Source organism: Pristiophorus japonicus, chromosome 5, assembly GCF_044704955.1.
Source record: "Pristiophorus japonicus isolate sPriJap1 chromosome 5, sPriJap1.hap1, whole genome shotgun sequence".
NCBI lineage: Eukaryota > Metazoa > Chordata > Chondrichthyes > Pristiophoridae > Pristiophorus > Pristiophorus japonicus.
In genome coordinates this window covers 135,979,317-136,001,705 of record NC_091981.1, presented here as the reverse complement: position 1 = coordinate 136,001,705, position 22,389 = coordinate 135,979,317, and the positions used below count along the sequence as shown (strand labels likewise).

The 22,389-nt window shown below is 40.6% G+C and overlaps 1 protein-coding gene across 6 annotated transcripts in view; it reads right to left on the bottom strand.

Moving 5' to 3' along the window:
* LOC139263894 (transmembrane protein 196) overlaps nt 1-21,955 on the bottom strand; it is a 69,024-nt gene extending 47,069 nt beyond the window's left edge. The window contains exons 1-5 of one of the 6 annotated variants that reach the window (XR_011593243.1): nt 21,627-21,955; nt 19,408-19,464; nt 17,361-17,615; nt 13,436-13,596; nt 13,215-13,269 (exon numbers count right to left, since the gene is read on the bottom strand). Coding sequence is in view for 5 of the 6 variants with exons in the window: in XM_070879960.1 (XP_070736061.1) it covers nt 7,129-7,335; nt 17,361-17,615; nt 19,408-19,464; nt 21,627-21,788 (681 nt within the window). In the remaining variant the exon portion in view is untranslated. Of the gene's footprint in view, nt 1-6,856; nt 7,336-13,214; nt 13,270-13,435; nt 13,597-17,360; nt 17,616-19,407; nt 19,465-21,626 lie in introns of those variants that run through there. The other 5 variants (XM_070879963.1, XM_070879960.1, XM_070879962.1 and 2 more) reach the window with 5 other exon arrangements.
* Nucleotides 21,956-22,389: the final 434 nt, after the last annotated feature.

Genomic DNA, 22,389 nt, shown 5'->3' with positions numbered 1-22,389 from the left:
CCTACATAGCTCAGAGACGTGGACTATATACAGCAGACATCTCATAGCACTGGAGAAGTACCACCAGCACTGCCTCTGCAAGATCCTGCAAATCCACTGGGTGGATAGACGTACCAACATCAGTGTTCTCGCAGTCCAGCATTCCCAGCATTGAAGCATTGTCCACGCTCGACCAGTTCCGTTGGGTGGGCCACATCTTCCCATGCCTGACACGAGAGTCCCAAAGCAAGCGTTCTACATGGAGCTCCGACACAGCAAGCGAGCCCAGGTGGGCAGAGGAAACGTTTCAAGGGCACCCTCAAAGCCTCCTTGATAAAATGCAACATCCCCACTGGCACCTGTGAATCCCTGGGCCCAAGACTGCCCAAAGTGGAGGAAGAGCATCCGGGAGGGCACTGAGCACCTCGAGTCTCATCGCCGAGAACATGCAGAAATCAAGCGCAGACAGCGGAAGGAGTATGCGGCAAACCAGGCTCTCCACCCACCCTTACCTTCAACCACTATCTGCCCCAGCTGTGACAGAGATTTCGAGGGTCTGCCGATGATGATAATGATGATGATGGGGATGCTTTAATCTTTTATCAATGGAGAAGGTGGCAGCATCTACCATGACAAGTGCTGAGATGGTTGATGGTTGTCCGCTGTTTGCGAGGAAGGTTTGGTCCTTCAGGTTGTACTGTGGGATCCTCTATAAGGAATCCATTCTGTATATCACAGTTCTTCCAAGCATTTTGCTATCGGTCATCAAGGCTGAATGGAGATCGCTGAAGTGCTTTGGCGACGGTCCAAAATGGCCTTCTAGTTATGAGACGGGTTGGTGTATATCATTGTACTGCCACCTCTGGTGGGTCTGATCGACAAGACATACCCAGGCATGGTAATGAAGGAGTCTGGGACATTGTCTGAAAGGTATGCTTCTGTGAGTATGATTATGTCAAGCTGTTTCTTGACTAGTCTGTGGGACAGCTCTCCCAATTTTGGACAAGACCTAAGATGTTCGTGAGGAGGATTTTGCAGGGTTGACTGGGCTGGTAGTGCCGTCGGTGTGTCCGTAGTCGGTGCCGAGGTCAAAGCCGGGTGGTCCGTCCGGTTTTATTCTTATTATTGTTTTTGTAGCGGTTTGTTTCAACTGAGTGGCTTGCTAGGCCATTTCAGAGGGGAAATGAAGAGTCCAACTGTTGCTGTGGCTCTGGGGTCACATATAGGCCAGACCAGGCAAGGATGATAGATTTCCTTCCCTACAGACATGAGTAAATCAGATGAGCTTTACAACAATCCGAATAAAGTAGTTGAGAGCTTGTTAAGAGGCTATTAACCCGATTGTCTCCGGGATTGCTGTACCTTGGCGAGAGCAGAGCCACCTCTGTGGAATTTGAAAAATAGTCACCATTACCGATACTAGCTTTTTATTACAGATTTATTTAATTAACTAAATTTAAATTCCACAGCTGCGATGGTGGGATTTGAACTTACGTCCCTGGACCATTAGCCCAGGCCTCTGGATTACATAACCACCATGCTACTGTTCCTGAGGTACTGATGTTTAGCCATGTCCAGGAAGCTGATCCTCTGCCTATAGACAAAGGAATTGAATGTAATATCTCCAAGTTTGCAGATGACACTAAGCTGGGTGGCAGTGTGAGCTGTGAGGAGGATGCTAAGAGGCTGCAGGGTGACTTGGACAGGTTAGGTGAGTGGGCAAATGCATGGCAGATGCAGTATAATGTGGATAAGTGTGAGGTTATCCACTTTGGTGGCAAAAACAGGAAGGCAGATTATTATCTGAATAGTGACAGATTAGTAAAAGGGGAAGTGCAACGAGTCCTGGGTGTCATGGTACATCTGTCATTGAAAGTAGGCATGCAGGTACAGCAGAAAGCAAATGGCATGTTGGCCTTCATAGCGAGAGGATTTGAGTATAGGAGCAGGGAGGTCTTGTTGCAGTTGTACAAGGCCTTAGTGAGACCACACCTTGAGTATTGTGTGCAGTTTTGGTCTAATCTGAGGAAGGACATTCTTGCGATTCAGGGAGTGCAGCGAAGGTTCACCAGACTGATTCCCGGGATGGAAAGACTGACATATGAAGAAAGACTGGATCGACTAGGCTTATATTCACTGGAATTTAGAAGAGTGAGAGGGGATCTCATAGAAACATATAAAATTCTGACGGGATTGGACAGGAAGAATGTTACCGATGTTGGGGAAGTCCAGAACCACGGGTCACAGTCTATGGATAAGGGGTAAGCCATCTAGGACCGAGATGAGGAGAAACTTTTTCACCCAGAGAGTGGTGAACCTGTGGAATTCTCTACCACAAAAAGTTGTTGAGTCCAGTTCGTTGGATATATTCAAAAGGGAGTTAGATATGGCTCTTATGGCTAAAAGGATCAGGGGGTGTGGAGAGAAGGCAGGAGTGGGGTACTGAAGTTGTATGATCAGCCATGATCATATTGAATGGTGGTGCAGGCTCGAAGGTCCGAATGTCCTGCTCCTGCACCTATTTTCTATGTTTCTATGTTTTCTTTGTTTCTATATACCCTGTGTTGGGGGTATTGCTTCCTGCAAGGTGCACCCCTGTGCTCATCCCCTCTGTCCTGTGGAGCAGTAGGTTATTGAAGAGAAGGCTGCAGCTGCTGCTGGTGTGACTGGTGTTGTCACTGCTGGGACTCATCTTGGTTCGAATCTGAGGTCCAAATTGAAACATCATAAGCAGCACCCATGCTGGTCTGATGTATGCCAGGTAAAATGGAGATCAGAGGCACAATCCTCCAGTGTAGTGAGAATAACTTCTAAAGTAGTAGAAATCACCTGCAACTCTTGAAAGCAAACTCTCAGCACAAGTGGTGTCAGCAGAGCCTTTCCCTTAGGCAAGGAAGCAGGTGTGAGGTGTGAGTATTTATGTGTATTTTTTTAATGTCAGTTGCTCAAATCCCACAATTGCCATTCTGCTCTCATCTTGCTTTCATTGGCGATATTCAGCAAGCCCGTGAATCCTGTTGACAGCCAGTAAAAACTCCAAAATCAGATTAAAAATGCTGGTAGTAGCCTCTTAATGAGCTCTCAGCTAATTTAATTAGGTGACCCGCCTCTCCCAAGCAGGTTTTTGGCATGCTGACTAACGTTGACCAAGTTAAAGGCAGAAGTCGGCCGGTTGAAGCCGGCTTCCTGACGCGCTATCAATTTCAGTACTTTTAACTGCCAAGCCGCTCGCAAACCCGCACACTCTTCAAAGTTAAAATTCCGGCCCATATTAAAGTAGTTAGTTAATCTAAAGATGGACAAAGTACTGGGATCTGATTCACTAGGATCCTGCCGAGCAACGGGCAAATAAAAGTGCAAAGAAAGACTCAAATGATTGAGACTGTTTCCAGTAGGAAAGATATTATAGATTATTTGATAGATGTGTTTAAAATGATTGAAAGGATGAGATAGGCTAGATAAAAGCAAACTACTTCCACTATAGAATGAAGGGACATAGATATAAGAGTAAATGTAAGAGATTTAGGACCGAGAGCAGAAGAAACGTTTTTACAGAGGGTTGAGGCTATGGAATGCATTGCCGGAGATAGTGAGCGAAGCAAAGATCATGCCAACTTTTAATAGATTAAATAGAGGGTTAAAGGAAAGGGAGATAAAATAATATAGGAATGGGGCAGGCATATGGGTTAGGACTACTGCTCCTGTGGAGAATAAACACCAATATGGACTGGTTAGGTCGAATGACCTGCTTCCATGATATAATTTCTATGTAATTCTGTGTAACACCCATTGATCTGATTGGATTTTATTTGGTGCAGTGCTCTTTAACTGCCAATACATTGCAGCAATTTTTTACTTAAAGTAAGTAGCAGCAAGTGGCAATAATTTATTTCTGCAATTAACTTTTCATAACTTTTGTTGTTCTAGGAAGAACCATTAAAAGAAAGATCCATTAAAAATCAAATCCTGCTTACTATAAAGAAAAATGCAATGAATATTGCAAGATATTCACGGCTTATTGAGCTTTGTAAGATGAAGGTATGCATTATACATCCTATTTTAATAAAAGTTTGCAAACATACCATTTTACAAATTCTTCCTCAAGTCTTGGAGCAGAAAGTACAAGAGTACTCAAAATGTTAAATTTAATATAAGTCTAAAACTAAAAGGGTTAAATTATGAAGACAGGTTGTAGAGACTAAGGTCAGAATTTTTCGAGGTGGTAGCAGGTACGATCGGTGGCGGGTCAGGTGGGGAAGTTGTTATTTTGACAGCGGGTCATCTTGCTCCCATGCGCCTTTCCCCCTGGCGCATCTATCATTGCGGAGCCGGTCTGACCGGCAGTGGCAGGGAACCCAATTGAAATGATTATCAGGTAGTTTACAGGCACTTAAGAGTCTTTTCTCACTTACTTTTTAAATTTCCCTGATGGCCAAGGGATTCACTCAGCTCAGGAATCACATCTGTCAACCTGAGGCGGGAATTCCATGGCCATCGCTCCAGCTGATTACATGACAGCATCAAATGTTCAGTGAAAGTTTCCATTTGACAGATGATAACTTTCGTCGGGCAGAAGCTGTTCGCAGTCCATTTCCAGCACTAATTCTGCAGGCTGCAGCAAAGTCTTCATCCAGTCTCACCTCATTGGAAGAACTCTCTCACCATTGACAGAATGTTTCTGTTATCTGTACTTCACCTGCCACTTATTCCATCAACATGGGTGCCCTTTATACTCCCTCACCTTGGTCCTCAGAATCGGACCATGATGAGCCCCAACACCAGCAGCATCACGCACACCAGCAGCACCAACAGCACCAACCTTCTCCGCAATCACCTGTTGCTTCACAGGACACAGGGCATCAGCACCCGACCACATGGCTGCCCTGGAGGCCTGTATACCCATATGGCTCCCACATGAAGCACCAGGTTGGTACCACCCAACACCATAAAGCATTCCTACAATGACCATTCCTTTCATACTCATCACCATTGTGGGGGATACAGTTATGTCTCACCATTCACTGGAACTCACTAAGCCACTCCAAATGTGCACACAAATGTGTCCAAGACCGGAAAGTATTGAAAATAAAGATTTTAATATTTGACATCACATTAACAGAAACTTTATATAAACATTGGATAAAATACCCAAGTGGCTACCCTTGTGTGTTGTTAGTTGGTATGATTGCACTAGGATGAGGGTGAATGTGAGGGGTGGCTAATGAGATGGAGTTGTGATAATGTAGATAGATAGAGAGGGATGGGTGGACATGCAAGGTATGTTGGTGTGAATAAGGATGTGCAGGAGTAGGGTAAGGAAGGCAGAATGATGGAGATGTGATGAGAGGCACAGCAGGATGCAGTTGAGTGTGGCTTTGTACTATCGTTTCCTGATCTAATTAAATAATTGAAACATTTGCAGCACTGCACCCAAGTCCTCCTGAACACATCTCTGCTTGTGACCTCCTCTGTAATGTGCAACCAGGCTGTCTTGGTCTCCTAGGGAAGTCTCTTCCGCCCATCAGAAGGGAAAAGGACCTCCCTGCGTGCTCTGACTCCCTCCATAAGTATATGGAGGGAATGATTGGAGAGCCTCGGTGCAGCCTTCTGCCTCTGTGCAGTCATTGTCAGTGTTTGCAGCAATCTAATGCTGTAGTACACTGATAGCACTATGTTAGATAAAACTTCAAATGTAATGTGGCCGTGGTCACTTTAAGAACCCCAGCTGAAAACGCGTCATGAATGACATCACCAGACCCGCTCCATCTCATTGGGCTGAGTAATACGCTGGGCGAATTAATAGGCTCTATTACGGTAAGTTCATTTTCAACATCAGGATGGAGCCAGCAGCGGGGTCACGCCATGGACACTGGCTGCACCGGACCCGTCCAGGTAGGCAAAATTCTGGCCTAAGCTTGTATTCACTTGTGTGTAGAAGATTAACGGGTGATATACTTGAGGTGTTTAAGATAATTAGATGAGGTTGATAAAGAGAAACTATTTCCTTTAGTGGGGAAGTCCAGAACAAGGGGACATAACCCTAAAATTAGAGTTCAGCCATTCATGAGTGACGTCAGGAAGCACTTCTTCACACAATGGGTAGTGGAAATCTGGACTCTCTCCCCCAAAAAGCTGTTGAGGCTAGGTCAATTGAAAATTTCAAAACTGAGATTGATAGATTTTTATTAGTCGAGGGTATTAAGGGTTACGGAACCAAGGCGGGTAGTTGAAGTTAAGATACTGATCAGCCATGATCTAATTGAATGGCAGAGCAGGCTCGAGGGGTTGATATCCTTTCCTGTTCATATGTTCCTAATTCCTCAATTCTAGCTTAAATTTCATAGCAATTTTAATAACTACCACAGGAAAATATTTTATTACCTCTATGATTTTCAGCAATAGGTCAGATCCATATTGGACCCTTGTGTAGTAGCATTGAAGATACTACAGCATGCAGCAGCAGTACGGACATAGAAACATGACCTATATTGAGAATTAGTGCTACACAACTGTTCAATTATTCCAAGCACAATTATTCCAAGCACAAAATAAAGATAATTAATGTTCCTTCTACAGTGGAACCTCGGATGTATGTTATTTATAGAATGTCTATTTATGCATTTGCACTGGAAAATCTGTTAGGTGATCAGAACAGAAAATTTGAAAGGTTTAAAATCTCACTGCAGTACAGAACTACAAACCTTGTACTCATGCTCATTTAAAAAAAATCCTGATTAAATACCCACATCAGTTATGAAAATGACCATGGATAGTTATCAATCCAGTTGAGGCCCATTAACTGAATTGATACTCTTCAAACTAAGAAGCCATTAAAAATCAAAATCACCACAAAGGTGACTGTCCTTCCTTCCCTCCATTGACCTATAAGGTAACCTTCCCACAAGTAATCAAAAGCTTCTCTTCAATTGTATTACTTCTCCTTTACACTTTTCTCAATTACTTCTTTTCTAACACTATTTAATTTAGATCTAATAAGCTGCATCAGAACAAAGCTTCTAGTTTTGATGAGTTGCCTTTTATTCTTCCTTTACAACACAAATCTCCTTAAGTACATTTTTGGGGAATTTCATTTTTTCCCAGTGAATCCTTGAGCTCATGAATGTGAATGCTCAAAAATGGAACACTTTTCTATTTTTGGCATTCAGTGTCAACATTAAGCCCTCCTAAGTGACCTGATGGTGAATTAAACTCCATGAACTTCCTGTGATGCCTTAAAACCAACCTCAGAAAATCTGTTTTAACACAACGCAATACTATTACCATTACAGTCCGGATCCATGATCGATTACCATCTATTGCACCAGTGTAATTTTTTCCATCTCCACACCAGTCATCCTGTAAGTGAGATTAGCAATTTAGAGCCAATTTACATTGAATTATGAGCAGGGTGTGATCTTGTCAACAATGATCATGAATTTGGTTAAGACTGTCTAAACCCAGTTCATATAAGACCCTTACATTATTGCCAGCAGAGAGAATTCCATTCCATCATTCTGGGATGAGTTGAAGCTCAAGTACTAGAAGTTAGAGAATAGTCTGCTAACTCACTGCCCCAGATTCTCTTTATGTACCTTTTTAATGTTCACTCGGTTCAGCCCATTTTCCAGCCTTTATCTTCCTTTATCATCTGCTCATTTGCCACAACATGAAGTAAATATAGTTTAATCTTCCCATTTCAGAGCCACTTTTATTCCAGCTCATGCCCTGGACTTGATTATGAAAAAAATTAGAATTATTTTTATTCCCAAACCAATTATGAACTTCAGAGCTTTCCATTTTAAGAACTTGTCCTAGCTCTAGAACAGGAGCTGACAGTCGGGCTGCCTCTTCCTGCCTTCAAATTAAGGTCCAGTGATGACATGGCATCTCTAAGTCAACTTCAATACATTATTTTTCAGCCCAAAATGTTGATATGATTTTGGTTCTATCCTCAACCAGAAACTGCTTAATAGTTTATTCTTGTACCAAACCCAAGACAATTAATGCAATTACTTTCAGAGGGAACTTTAACATCAAATTACAACTAATCAGTGCTGTCATCTATCCAGACTGGTAGATGTTTGTGGGCTTCCATTGTAAATATTATATTCTACAGTGGAAAATTATGATTGTTGTTCTCACAGACACTTCAAAGAACATGCACCTCTTGTATTCTATGCTGTCACTTCTCTGAAATCTGGATATTCATTTTATCAACCCAACAACTATTTCTGAAGACCTTTTCAGTCCTCAAATAGCAATGATTTACTACTTCCAATCAGTTCATGATCAATAAAAATAAATCAGTCATTACCATTGCTTATTCTGTGGAGACTTTTAACATCCTGACAGACAAGAGTTATAAGTTTTATTGTTATCACTTCCTTCTGGAACTCCATCCTCAATACTTGCTGATAGGAATGCCCTTGCCCTGCGCATCTCATTGGCTCCATTCTTCTAGATAGTAAGTTTGCACTATAAGAGTTTAAAATAAAAGACCACCCTAGTTATATGGAGTTAGATTTTTAACTATTGGTGAAAAACAGCCATTGTGGACCAGACACCAGTTATAGAAACTGACGGATTTTCATTTCCATCAACCACTTTTACGCTCAAGCAGCAAGTCGTGAAGCTACCCCCTGTCTCCTTTATCAAGAGATGAACTCCATTGGTGAATCCTAAATCCTCAACTTATTCCTAATCTTCTATTCTTGAAGACAGGCGCTTTTGAGCAAGACTGCACTATCTATCTTTAGGGAATAATCTCCCACATTACAACAGTGACTACACTCTGAAAGTACTTAATTGGCTGTAAAGCGCTTTGAGATGTCCGGTGGTCATGAAAGGCACTATATAAATGCAAGTCTTTCTTTTTACTTCTATCATAATTTGGGTGCTGGAAATAAAATGAAAACGTCCCTGTTGTTGAAATCATTCCTATAAAGTGTTCAGTGCCATTTTAAGAGGAAGCACTAAGAGTTAAAAGGCTCACTTGAAGCCTTAAATTTGGAAAATAATTGTCTAAAAATAAATAACTTAAACAAAGATTTGGGAACAAGGAATACAAGACAATTAAAGATGCATCAGAACTGTTGTACAGAATGTAGGAAGTCAGAAATTGATCTCAACAGGATTTAAATCCCCAAACCACTGAGTGACCACTTAATACAAACATATAATAACAAAAAGTGCTGGAAATCTCAGCGGGTCAGGCAGCATCTGTGGAGAGAAAATCAGAGTTAATGTTTCAGGTCGATGACCCTTCGTCAGAACTGACAAAGTGTCATCGACCTAAAACATTAACTCTGTTTCTGACGAAGGGTCATTGACCTGAAACATTAACTCTGTTTTACTCTCCACAGATGCTGCCTGACCCGCTGAGATATCCAGCATTTTCTGTTTTTATTTCAGATCCCAGAATCCGCAGTATTTTGCTTTGTAATATAAACATATGTTTGGCCAGTTTCCCCTTGTGAGAAATGTTTGCTATTATATCCAGATGAGGTATCTACATATATGAGGATCATTTTACTCCACTTGTATTCAGGCTCCACTTCCATCAGTATGTAATTTCAACCAGCAACCGCCTAATGTAATAGTTGTATCGTGGGATCTAATTTTTTATAATAACCATCGATCTCGTTCTTTACTGAACTCTTTTTGGAACTATCTTTATCACCATTCTGGTGACTTCTTCAAAGAACTCAATTAGACAGAACTACAGAAGTTTACAGGACAGAAGTAGGTTAATCAGCCTCTCAGGTCTGTGCGGGCTCTTTGCTGAAGTAATCCAAAATAAAATCTCTGCCCACTCTCTCCCCATAGCTCTATGTGTTCCCCTGCTTTGAAATTCTCTACCTCAGAGAGAGTCTTTGAATATATTTAAAGATGGAAATAGACAGATTTTTGAATGATAAGGAAGTCAAGAGTTATGGGGAGCAGGTGGAGAAGTGGAGTTGAGGTCAGGATCAGATCGGCCATGATCTTATTGAATGGCAGAGCAGTCTTGAGGGGCCAAATGACCTACTCCTGCTCCTATTTCTTATGTTATGTTCTTATGTTCAAATATTTATCCAATGTTCCTTTAAGAGATGCAATGGTCTTTGCCTCATCCACTTCCTTTGACAAAGAATTCCATGTTCCAACTATTCTTTGTGTAAATAAATGTCTCCCAACCTCTTCTCATTCTCAATGACAATTTTAAATTGATGATTCCTTATCACTGACCCGTCCCAACCAGAGGAAATAGTTTTACCCAAATAACCATATCAAAATCTTTTGTGATTTTAAGAAACGTTATTAAATCTCCTTTGTTCTATCGGAAAAAGGCCCAGTATCCAAGTCTCCTCTCAGATCTATAATTTTCCATCCCTGGTATTATTCTGGTAAATCTGCACTGGATGCTCTCCATGGTCCCAATGTCCTTTCTATAAAGGGATACTGAAAACTGCAAACAGTATTCTAACTCTGGTCTACCTAATATTTTTTTCAAATGAGTGAGGCAGGATATTCATTTCCTAATAACGTCCAAACTCTTCACATGATCCTATCACATTCTGCAAAATGCTTTCCAACAGCTTCCTTACTTCTGAAGTTAAACACATGGGTCAACAATTTCCTTCATCTGCTTTGCTCCTTATCTTAAATAATGGGACCTCATAAGCCATCCTTCAATCCATGGGATTAACCCATCCCTCATTGAGCTAATGAATACCTCAGTCAGTGGCTCACATATCACCTCCCCCACTTACCCCTGGGGTAAAGAACAGTATGTCCTGCGGCATTATCAGTCTTAAACTCATTAAACTTAGCTAAAGCAATTCACCAATTACTCCTAAAGAATATATTTTAGTTACACAACAACCCTGTAATATTAGGACTGTGACTTCATTTTAAGAAGTAAAAATGAATGCAAAATATCTATTAAGCTCACAGCCATATATTTATCTTCATACATATCAAGTCTGTCTCTAAGTCAATAAGGGTTGTGGGTTTAAGTCCCATTCCAGGGACTTGAGCACAAAAACCTAGGCTGGCACTTCAGTGCAATGCTGAGGGAAAGCTACACTGTCGGATATGCCGTCTTTCAGATGAGACATTAAACCGAGGTCTTGTCTGCTCTCTAAAGTGGACATAAAAGATCCCAAGGCACTATTTCGAAGAAGAGCAGGAGAGTTATACCCGATGTCCTGGCCAATATTTATCCCTCAATCAACATAACAAAAACAAATTATCTGCTCATTATCATTTTACTGTTTGTGGGAGCTTGCTGTGCACAAATTGGCTGCTGTATTTCCTACTTTACAAAAGTGACTACACTGCAAAAGTACTTCTTTGGCTGTAAAACACTTTGAGACATCCGGTGGTCATGAAAGACGCTAAAGAAAATGCAAGTCTTTCTTTTACAGAAACTACCCGGCAATTAATGAACAAACTTAGCTTTCTAGATGAGTTTAATCGGCAATTAATATGAAAATTCAGCATGTTCCTATAAATAACGGAGATGCTAAGGGTGAGATGCCGTCTGTGCCAAGCAAATGGTGGAGCAGTATAAATCAACTAGTGAGTTCTGGAGACTCACAACTCATGAAGAATCACTTAATACCCTGAAGTTGATGGTCAATTTGCATATTAATCATAGAGTCATAGAAATTTACAGCATGGAAGGAGGCCATTTTGGCCCATTGTGTCCGTGTCGGCCAACAAAGAACTATCCAGCCTAATCCCACTTTCCAGCTCTTGGTCCATAGCCTTGTAGGTTACGGCACTTCAAGTGTATATCCAAGTGGTTTTTAAATGTGGTGAGGGTTTCTGCCTCCATCACCTTTTCAGGCAGTGAGTTCCAAACCCCCACCACCTTGTGTGAAATAACTTCCCCTCAAATCCACTCTAAACCTCCTACCAATTACTTAAAATCTATGTGTAAATATCAGTGTGTGTCATTAAAATGCTATTATTTTACCAGCAAGATCCAGCCAAATGTAATTGTTTAAACAGTACAGTCATTGTCACATGTGCTATGAACATTTCAATTTTTATTTCTGGGAGATGAGTTTTGTGCATGCAAGCACATTTTCTCACTAGATGTTTTAAGCTGTTGGCTTCTAACTCCAAAGCAATTGTTACAATTTTCTATTAGACACATTTACAAGCTAAGAATTGCTATTTGCTTCAACTGTTTACTTCTTGCAGAGAACAGCATGTGTTCTGTTCAGTTTATTTTTGGACAACTGGTGCTTTATTTTCTGAACAATAAAGGAATAACAGACTCCAAGGTATAGTGAAGGTGAATGATTTTATTAAATGTTGCTGTATGTGTTTCATTTGTTTTGCTGGTGCATTTGTCTCTTGTGCTTCTCCTTGCTTGTCATGTATATGCCTATGTGGTCTCCTAATTAGTAGCACTGGTGATTGATTACATAGCCCACTGTCCTGCTCTAAAGGATACAGAAGGCCCATTTCCTGTCAGTGCAATGAACCTTGATACAACAGCGCTAAGGATCTCTTTTGCGAGAGTTGGATATGGGCTCATTCCTTTTTGACCTGGCAGCTACCATATTGTGCAGAACAATCCATCAGCACAGAATTGCCACTCATGTGAATACTAAGCAGCTACTATTGTGCTATTTCATACATACCACTGCTAGAGGTTACCTCCTCATCATGCCTATTGATCAGTTTTAATATAGAACAGTGGGCATCTATGAGGTCTTGGAATCCATCCCTCATGGTTGCTTATAACTGTTCAGGAGAGTTAAAGCTGGCTATGACAGCTTCTTGGAGTTTGGACCCCAAAACCTCCATAGCAGTGGGGCATTCATGAGAAATGTTTATATAGGGCATATAACCTTCTTAACTAAGACCTCCACTGCAGATGCTCAATGGCAGACAGCAGTACTGCTCTATGACATAATTCATGTGGGAGGTGGTGACATTACTAATGTGAGAGGTGGCATTGTCTATCCAAGTATTAGGCTCTTCCACATTATCCAGACCTCCTTTCACTGTCTTCAAAGCAGGACCAATAAGATCTGTGATCCCATATGACACAGGAGGGACACTCAATATGCTGGACCACTGCTCTGCATCAGTCAGCCCCTCATCAACCACATACACTGCTACACTTCATCACCAGTGCTCGTTGCCATTACTGTATCGACATTTCTCCTTAATCTATACTTACCATGAGGTCTGTGCTGGTAACTGATTCAAATTTAGACAGTAATGCAAAGTGTTCCCATGAGTGTTCCTCTTCTAGATCAGTTTGAGTGCAGTTGGATTCTTCTTATTCTATGAAGGAAGTAAAGTGCTTTATGAATAAATAATCAAACATGTCCATATGTGTACTGCATTGTTATCACATGCTGTATGATATGCTTAGGCACATCCAGTGTGTATGGACATATTCATATAACACTCTGCAAATCACAGAATATTTGAATATTATGAGACGTACCATAATTTCTATGCTGCCTCCAAGCTCCACAAACCCCATGCCTTTCAAGCTCTCTTTCTTGGACAGCTTGACAGTAGTTTCCTCATATAGGGTCAGGTTGTTATGGTCTGAAGTCCATCACCCGTTGCAGTTACTGCCCTCCTATTATGTGCTGAGTTTTCCTTTAAACATAAAAATAATGAGGATTGAGACATGGTGACTTGGCCCATGGAAAGTGCTTTCTGCAGTATATATTCTCTCCTTTAATGGCATGTATAATGTAATTTGTACAACCCTGTAATTTGCAGTTCTAATAATTACTTGCTGATGGACCACAATTTGCTGCAGCAGGGCATCTCATGATGTCAGCCATTATTTAGACTTGTCACTGCACATTTAGGTTTTTAAATGTTTTGTGTGGCAATTTGCTGGAAGTGCACGCTGATAATGTTGCAGTGAGGGAAACCAGGCATCTGGGACCTGAGTGAACAAGTCAAGCAACTGTGTATCTCCATAACCAATCAGAGTGAGGATTGTGAAATTAACTGTGCAAGAACTGAGAAGGAAGTGTAAGTTAGAGTGAGTGAATTCAATGCCAAATCAAGTATAGAAAGCAAAGTAAAGAGACGGAAAGAAAGATTAACTTGACCCAGAGAGAAAAAAGAGGCAGAAAGGAAAAGTAAAAAGAAAAATATTTTAAAATGTTACATTTTTTAAATCACCAACAACAATGAAAACCTAAAGGATTGAGATTCCACACTTGTAATAGTTAATTTTCAGTGCCAGAGATGTAGATTGACAGTAATTAACACTTATGTCGTTTAAAGGGTACTTAGACTGGAATCGACAAAAATTAACATTCTGTGACAAGTTTAGTTCGTATCTACCGAGCAAATACAGCAACTTCACATCATTGAATACATTTCAATGGTGAGGCAAACCACGAGATGCCGTTATCGTGAAGCTCACAGCAAAGCAGAACAACTCGGACAGCAACGTTTTGATATTTGAGTTTAACTGCGCATCTGCCTCTTGCCTGAAGTTGCTGTACCATTTGTGCATTAATTATGAGCTATTAGCCTCACTGATAGTTTAACAGGAATCTCTGGGTCAATATTTCTCTGTCATTACAGCTCTTTTTACATTTATCTTTTATGGCTATAAATTTTCATTATGTGCATATATGTCAAATATAACTATATTGGCTTGGAATTTCTGGTTGTAAAGACGATGAAACTGTCAACATTTACTGTCATTACTCTGTAAAACTGATAGCAACTTCTGGAGTCTGCACATGCACATTTAAGTTGCTGTCAGTGATACCCTACTCCTCCACAGGGTGCTCTGTTGCAGTCCTCGCAGATGGAAATCAAATAAAAATCACTGAATTGACATGAACTTACACATTTTATATACTATTCTCACTGTAAAACCCCTTGAAAAGTTAAGCCTTGTTGAATGAGGTGTAACTGAGTTTTTAAACGATGTACTAAGTATAATTACTGCTGAACAACCTCTCTGGCCACGAAAAACTAATTTTAGATTTGTGGAGTGTCATTTTCACCATTCCATGATAAAAAATGTCATAGATATTTAAAATAATAACAATTCATTTTTATTTTTTTTTAAGTTTGTTTATGGTATTTCAGCTTCTACCTTAATCTCATGTTTATGTCCAATCTTTATTTTGCTTTCTGTAAAATTATTTAAAAAATGCTTGTTACTTGCTTGTTTGCTGTCTGTGAGAATTCTTCAATGTAATTGGCTGCTTAGCCTGCTTGATGTTATCACTGTTGCTGGACACTGAAGATACCCTATAGATAGCGCCATAATGAAATTAATGTTGGAAAAGGTGAAATTGACACCACAGATCTCGCTAAAGGTTTGTAAGCAGATTTCTTTGAGGTCAATGGTGAGCGTCATCACTTAGCCACTGACTACAAAATCCAGGCCAATATAGTTATAGTCACACCTTACATTTGTGCTTTTCCAGTAGTTGAGGAATACCTCACACCTCCCATGTATATTTGGTGGCTGTCCTTCCCCACCAGAAATAGCTAACAACATTCCATTGCAGAGTACAAGAGTGCTTGCAGAACAACATCATTAAACCAAGATTTCCTTTGTTGAGGCTAAGCCATACTCTAGTACAACTGTTATGAATTTAGTTGGAGTACTCTTCACAGCTGAATGAACAAACTGTCAATATTTACACCAGTTAATTGACTTATTAGCTGCCTGCAAAGTATTAAAGTATTATTACTGCAGGTGCGTCATAACTGGCTGTTTATTTGTACTTGCTGCTAACAATCACTTTCAGGACCCAAATGTATCAAAACTGTGCATTCCTGTGATTTTGTTGAGGATTAGTTAGTTCTAACCTAATACAGCCACTGTAATCTTCTAATGTTTGGTACAATCCCACTATATCTAAATCTAAGCAACTCTAATTAACCATTTAATATATATATATATATCACTTCCAACAAAAAAATAAAACATTTGTTTATACTTTAAACAAAAAGTTAAGCTAAGATTAAAGTTAATCAATCTTGACATACTAGTTCATACAAGTTTCTCTAGATTTTCCTCATAACTCAAGTCTCCTAATGATGGGAATTAATCCTGTGGGCCTTCTTTACACAACTTCCAGGATTTGATTGTTTTGCCTGGAACTGGGCTAGAACTGGGCAGGGAAGTCAATGTAATGTGTGTCAGCTTGCAAATAAAATGAAAGGCAATTAGTCTCAAAGCATGATGACAGCCTTGTGACTCAGAAAGTCTGTATCATGTTCAGTATCTTTAATAGTTAGATTATCAACTGATTGTGTAGTTCTTTGGATGAACAAAGGAAGTCAAGCAATGTGCCATGCCATGCAGTGGTGGGATTAGGAGTCTCACCTGCGATTCCTCACATGGTGAATTACCAATCTCACCCGGACTGTCAGTAGGAGGCACTGAACAAAATGTGGTGAGTCTGCACAAGGAAAGAGGAAACAATCAGGGGGCAAGCCAACCTGTGTGACACTCTTACAAAATACTGAGTTTTTTAAAAATTGAGAAATCTAGGTCAAAGACCAAGATCTGTAGTGCAGAACACCACATGGTTGCAAAGAGTAGGAGAGAAGGAAAGTAGGAGAGAAGACAACATAAATCAAAACAAAATAATGGTTATGTGACACCAAGCTTGGGTGTTAAGAGCCTATTAATTTTGAGAGCAAAGGAAGGCTATGGGAGACCAGGAATACCACAGTTTTGAAATCCTGGTAGTGAGTTTGAGTAGAGGGTAGGAATGAGTCATAATGGTGAAGAAAGTGGCACAAGCTAATAAGTAAGTTCTCCTGTTGGCACTCAGTAAATGAGTAAATGCTGAAGGGAACCTAAAAAACTGAGGAGGAATAAAAATCTAAAAGAATGGTAACAACAGGAACAAAAATGATTCATATACATTAACTGTTATTTGATTTGATTTAATTATCATACACTTGCAACAAAAGGACAGGAAATGGCATTAAGTGACTGGCACAAGTGTGATGAGTCAAATGGCCTTCTTCTATGCTGTAAAATTCTATGACTCTATGACTGGTTTCCTATAATGTTAGTGATTTTCTGTAACCACAATATGCACAGACTTCAGCTGGATTCAATGGATTTTTTATGGCAAGTCATTAGACATGCAATTTCTGGATTCAAAGATTAGCCAACTTCTACCATTACTATAGTAATCTAAAGTGGAATTTGTAAAATAACCTAAATATCCTATAAACATGATTGAACAGAAATTTCTAGGGAACTAAGTTTCCAAATTCAACTATAAAGTTCTAAATACTAAAGTACTTCTTACTTTGTTGTGAACCTACCACCTTACTGCAGTGTTGAGACAACAAAATTAAAGTTTATAAAATCCATGAATATCAAATATTCTCAGTTGCAAAACATTACATACTTTGTCTGTCATTTCATGGGAATGATGCAGTGAGTGGTCTCTTTCCAGGAACATCCTTTGCTGCTCGTTGCTGGCCAGGCGACAGGTGAGCCAGGCAGAGAGAGTGCAGCCTACGATGCCCAGACATGCCATTGACATGGAAGCGACATGTATGGGGTAAGTGAATGCTGTCCTTTTTGCTACTGCCCGCAGAAACTGAAAATTTAATATTCCTCCGATCAGTCCACAGATACAACAGGCAGAAAATAATATCATCTGGCAGGAGACAGGAAGGATTAAAATCAGTCTCCACATCACCAAACTAGAAATAAAATTAGAAGGCAAAATAGATATTCTGCTATTTGATATAATAAAGCAATATTTAAAGCAGGTTTATAAATGAAACAGAATGATCCTATTATTTAAAAAATCGATGCTTCAGTCCAGTTTTTATTTTATTAAAAATCCACTTGCTTTATATGAATCTTTCCAGGGGACCGAAATTGCCCACCAGCTGAAACGAGGTGCCCTGATTGGTGACGATGTGTTCTGGCCACCCCATGCATTGGGACGGCCTAACCGTCGAAATTCAGCACTTCGGGTATTATTTTGGAGCGGAACGGAAGTGGCCTCATCATGTTGGTGAAAGTGGAGGCGGGGCAGAGTGGCTGTCACTAGCAGGGTGGAAGTGGGGGCAGGGTGGAGTAGCCGAGGCGGTCAGTCATCAGAGCTGCGCTCATGACGTCATCGCGCTTGCGCGTCACAACTTCTCTCCTCTTCAATTAAAGGGGAGGGCTGCTGCAAACTCTGCAGCCACTTTAGTGGCAAACACTGAGCCACCAGGGAGAGTTTCAGCTGGGCTGTCTGTTGATGGCCCAGCTGTACCCGCAGCCATAATTGTCGGACCGACCTGGCAGGCGGCCGACAAAAATAAATAGCATGCTGGCTGTGGCAGTGCACCCTCCCCTTTAAGGGCGGGCATGCCGCCATACCACAAAGAGTATACCGACAGCTTTTGGGCACTGACCAGTGGCAGGGCCGCACCCGCAGGGTAATACTGGGAAAGGGGCAGTTTCCCAAGGGGCAATTTCATGAGGGGGTCCCCGCCAGTCAGTAAGGGGTCGGCGGGTGACTGCAGCAGTGGGAAAACAGGCAAAGCGGTCCCGGACACTGCTGCAAACCTGAGGAAGGGCAATTTCCAAAATGGCGGCCGCTCCGCGGTGACTCGCCGGCCAGTCCGCGCCGACCCATGGCCACCACTTTCAGGCGGCCAGAGGCCTTAACGGAAGTGACAATTTCAGCCCCATCAGTTATGTCAGGTAAGCATACTATGATTCTAATAAGTTTAATCATTAACTGTCCCCCACGACCTAGCATTTAACATTCTGTTAATTCAGTCAAAGATATATACTCCGAGCAAGCAATTACTTTAGAAAATTAATAAATAAAATACCAAGTATTTGTAGTATAATAATGTTTCAAAAGTGTACAACTACTACAGTGTTATATAGCAGGAATGTGACACCACTTAGATAAAATAATATTATTTGGCTCCTATATTGCTATCTAGGAATGACAGTATTATTAAAATAATAATTCAGTATCAAAGGTCTATGCTTATATAATCGGTATTTACTAAAATCTTGATATATTACAAATCCACTTATTAAATGGTTTGTATCGGCTGCAAACATCGCTTTGTCGCAGTGTTAAGCAAGCATAAACATGAATCAGAATGCGGCAGAAACATTGTAATATCGGTTTTGCCTTCTATTCACTTTTTAGTGAAACAAGTGACGATGCCACAGCAGAACTTTTGTTCCATTAGAAAATCTAAATTCCATGCCAAAGGTGAAACTAGACCATTTCTACAACTATAGAATGCAGAAGCATTTTCCCACAGAATAATTCAATTTGTGGAAAGCGAGTGAAGAAAACAATGGACCTTTATTAGTCATTTCGTATTTACTTTGGAAAAATCAAGCAGTGTTGATGGCGAAATAAGGCTATGATTGCTGTTGACATTTGTAGTACTGGTACTGAAAGTTTGAAAAATAAAATCACTCACTATGAGACCAGATTTCTTTCTGGCGCAGACAATTCCACATATTCCACAGATTAAAAACTGCAAAGGAAAAGACATATTAGATTTTTTTTAACTTGATACCATAAAATAGGAATCGCGTTTGTACTGCCGCTGTTAATTAAACTTTATTGTGATTGGGAGAATACATCGCAGTAATTAATGCCCATTGAACATGTAACCGCAGTAGGATTCGTCCTTCCCTAATGTAAGTTTTGTTTTATTAATAGAAATACTATTTCACTGAAATAAATTATACCTGCCCGAACTAATCCGCGAGTGAAAAAGATCTTCCGCACAAAAATATAGTGAATCGTAAATGCGATTACTACGGTAAATTATAAAGTAACATATTCAATAGGGATTCATTACTGCGATGTATTCTTACAAGCGCAACAGGAATACATATCTGGTAAAAAAAGATAATCTAACAAGTGTAGTGGAGGTTTGTGTTTTCAATATGGTGTGATCGGCATAACTGTTGATACACCAAATCTGCGCTTGATAAACACAACTGTTCATCTCCGTCACTTATCATCTGTCAGGTGGCTGTTTTAGGGCGCAGTTTCCAAGGGTGCAATAACTCAAGAATCGGTCTCAACCTGGAGCGCAGGGCTAGGAGAGGACCTTGGGAAAACCTTGAACTTGACACATGAAAGATGCCAGGTTTAAAAACTGGCGGGGGAGTTTGCTGGAATTCCTGGGTACTTTATAAACTTTACCAGAATATCAGAGAAACCAGATGCTGTGGTTTGGTCTAACAACGTTAAAAATATATATATTTTGGCTGTCTGTGGAGTTTTCAGGTGTATAAGCACAGGGGAGAGTACGTTTCCAAGCAGGTATTGCTCGCTGCCAATTCTTACTAATCCCAGCGAGGCGGCACAGTAAAATTGTAGCACTTCATAGCAGCCAGGTACTGAGAATACACATTATAAGCCCGTCAAATAACCTTTAAACATATCAGCCTTGTGTCTTGAAATTATTCTTCCCCAAATATTATCTAATAGGAGGTTACAACCCTGCAAAATAGATTGAAGAATCCCCCCTCACCAATGGATAACTCAGTCTCCAAAAAGATTGTTTGGTAGCACTTAATAATTAAACGTCAAGTGAAACGAAATTGTTCCAAAAATAATTGACCAGATACATGAAATAATTTACATTCTGCTCAATAGATATAAATGAATAATACAGCACAGACCGTATAACACGCGTGTGTGTAGTACAGAGTAGAGAATAATGCAATGATCGGTCATGCTCGCTGGCTGTTAGAATACCAGTTTGCTCGGCAATTCACTGAAGATGTAAGGTCTCTGTTGAGCACAGAGGAAATATCACTTCCCCAGCCCGCTGCAACCCGGCTTAGACCAATAGCGATGTTGTTTCTGTTCTGATCGAACAATTTGTTAGAAGTTTAAAAAAACAATTACAATGTTCGTATTTGGGCTGTTTCGTTATTATCTCTACTTTTTACAGAAGTTTAAGACTTAAAAAAACGTGGTAATTCATGTCAATCAAATTAGGCTCGGGGCAAAAGTTCACAAGACGCGAATTTTATCTCCACACAGCAGTATTCAAATCAAACATTTAATCCCAGATATTCCCAGCAAAGTTATTCTGGTTAGATGGATGGGGGTGGGTTGACGTTCAGGGCTGGTTTAGATGGGTTTCAGGTGCTGTCCCAGGCAGGACCTATGTTTGCTGTTTTTTTCTTTGCAGTATTAGTCAAACAATGCAAATAAAATCCTTATTTTGGTGTGTACCAATTTCTACCCATACTTACTAGGTTTGCTCTGTGAGAGATTGCTGGAGATAATCGCCCGTTTTAACTTTGAATTAAACAGTGCATGAGACTTGTAGTATCCACTTTTTAAATTATGCAATGCCACCTATTCAAAAAAGATGCAACCCCCCCAAATTGTCTGAATTTAACATATTGTAATATAATTTAAACGCATGGTTGACAATACTTGTTCCTTCCGCAGACTCGGTTAGATCATTTCCCTTTCCAAATTAATAATAATTATTTTTAATTTTGTTATAAGCGGCAGTTAAAACAGAACAAACCCAAACGGATGTTAAATGTCCCCCTGGTCTACCTGCCTGCCCTAGTGCAAGCCCGTGGACCGTAAAAAAATACAAGACATTCACCGAGACTAAACGCAGTGCAAGAAATCCAGGAGAAACAGTTTGCAACGTACACAAGCACCGCTCCATACCGGTGAAGAGTCCCCGAGCTGTGGTTGGAGAGCCCGGCTCCTCCCGATGCTGACAGCTCCCAAAGCCACGCTGGTGATACCGAAGCCTACTTCCATAGCAGAAAGCACGAAAAGACTGGCAATGATCTGACTCCTGGTGCACATGGTGCTCCCACCAGCATTCTCTCGAGAATTACTAACCAACACGCCTGACACACAATCAAATCTTAAAAAATTAAATATATGTATCTTTAAAAAAAAACTCCATTGGTTTCAGTCAACCTTCCTCATCTGATGGAAAGAAAGCACGTACAGCCAGATCAATTAATACCCTCTCATTGCGAAGTGCAAGGAGTCTTATTACTGTGGAGGCTGTCCAATGTGTTATTTACTGTGCGCGGGCAAATCAGATGTCACCTTTCTCCCGGGAGTAACGTACGGCGCAAGTCTTTCGCTTTGTGTCTGTGACCTCATAGCTGCTTAAAGACAGCCAGCCTTTCCATCGGGGCAGCTAGTTAATAACAATCGCAGCCGCTGCTTCCTTCCCTCAGCAACTTTCACCGAAGCCCGCTCACAAGCCATCGGCTTCACAGAACGCGAACTGACAGCTTAATTGGTTGGATAGATGCAAAGGTTATGAGCCGCAATAGCAGAACTCCGCTAAAATATTAACATCCATCTTATTCAAATCAATGAACACATTTCCACGGTAAACCTTTCTGGAGTTGAATAAGACTGTTCGCAACCTCCTATTCCACCCGAGCTG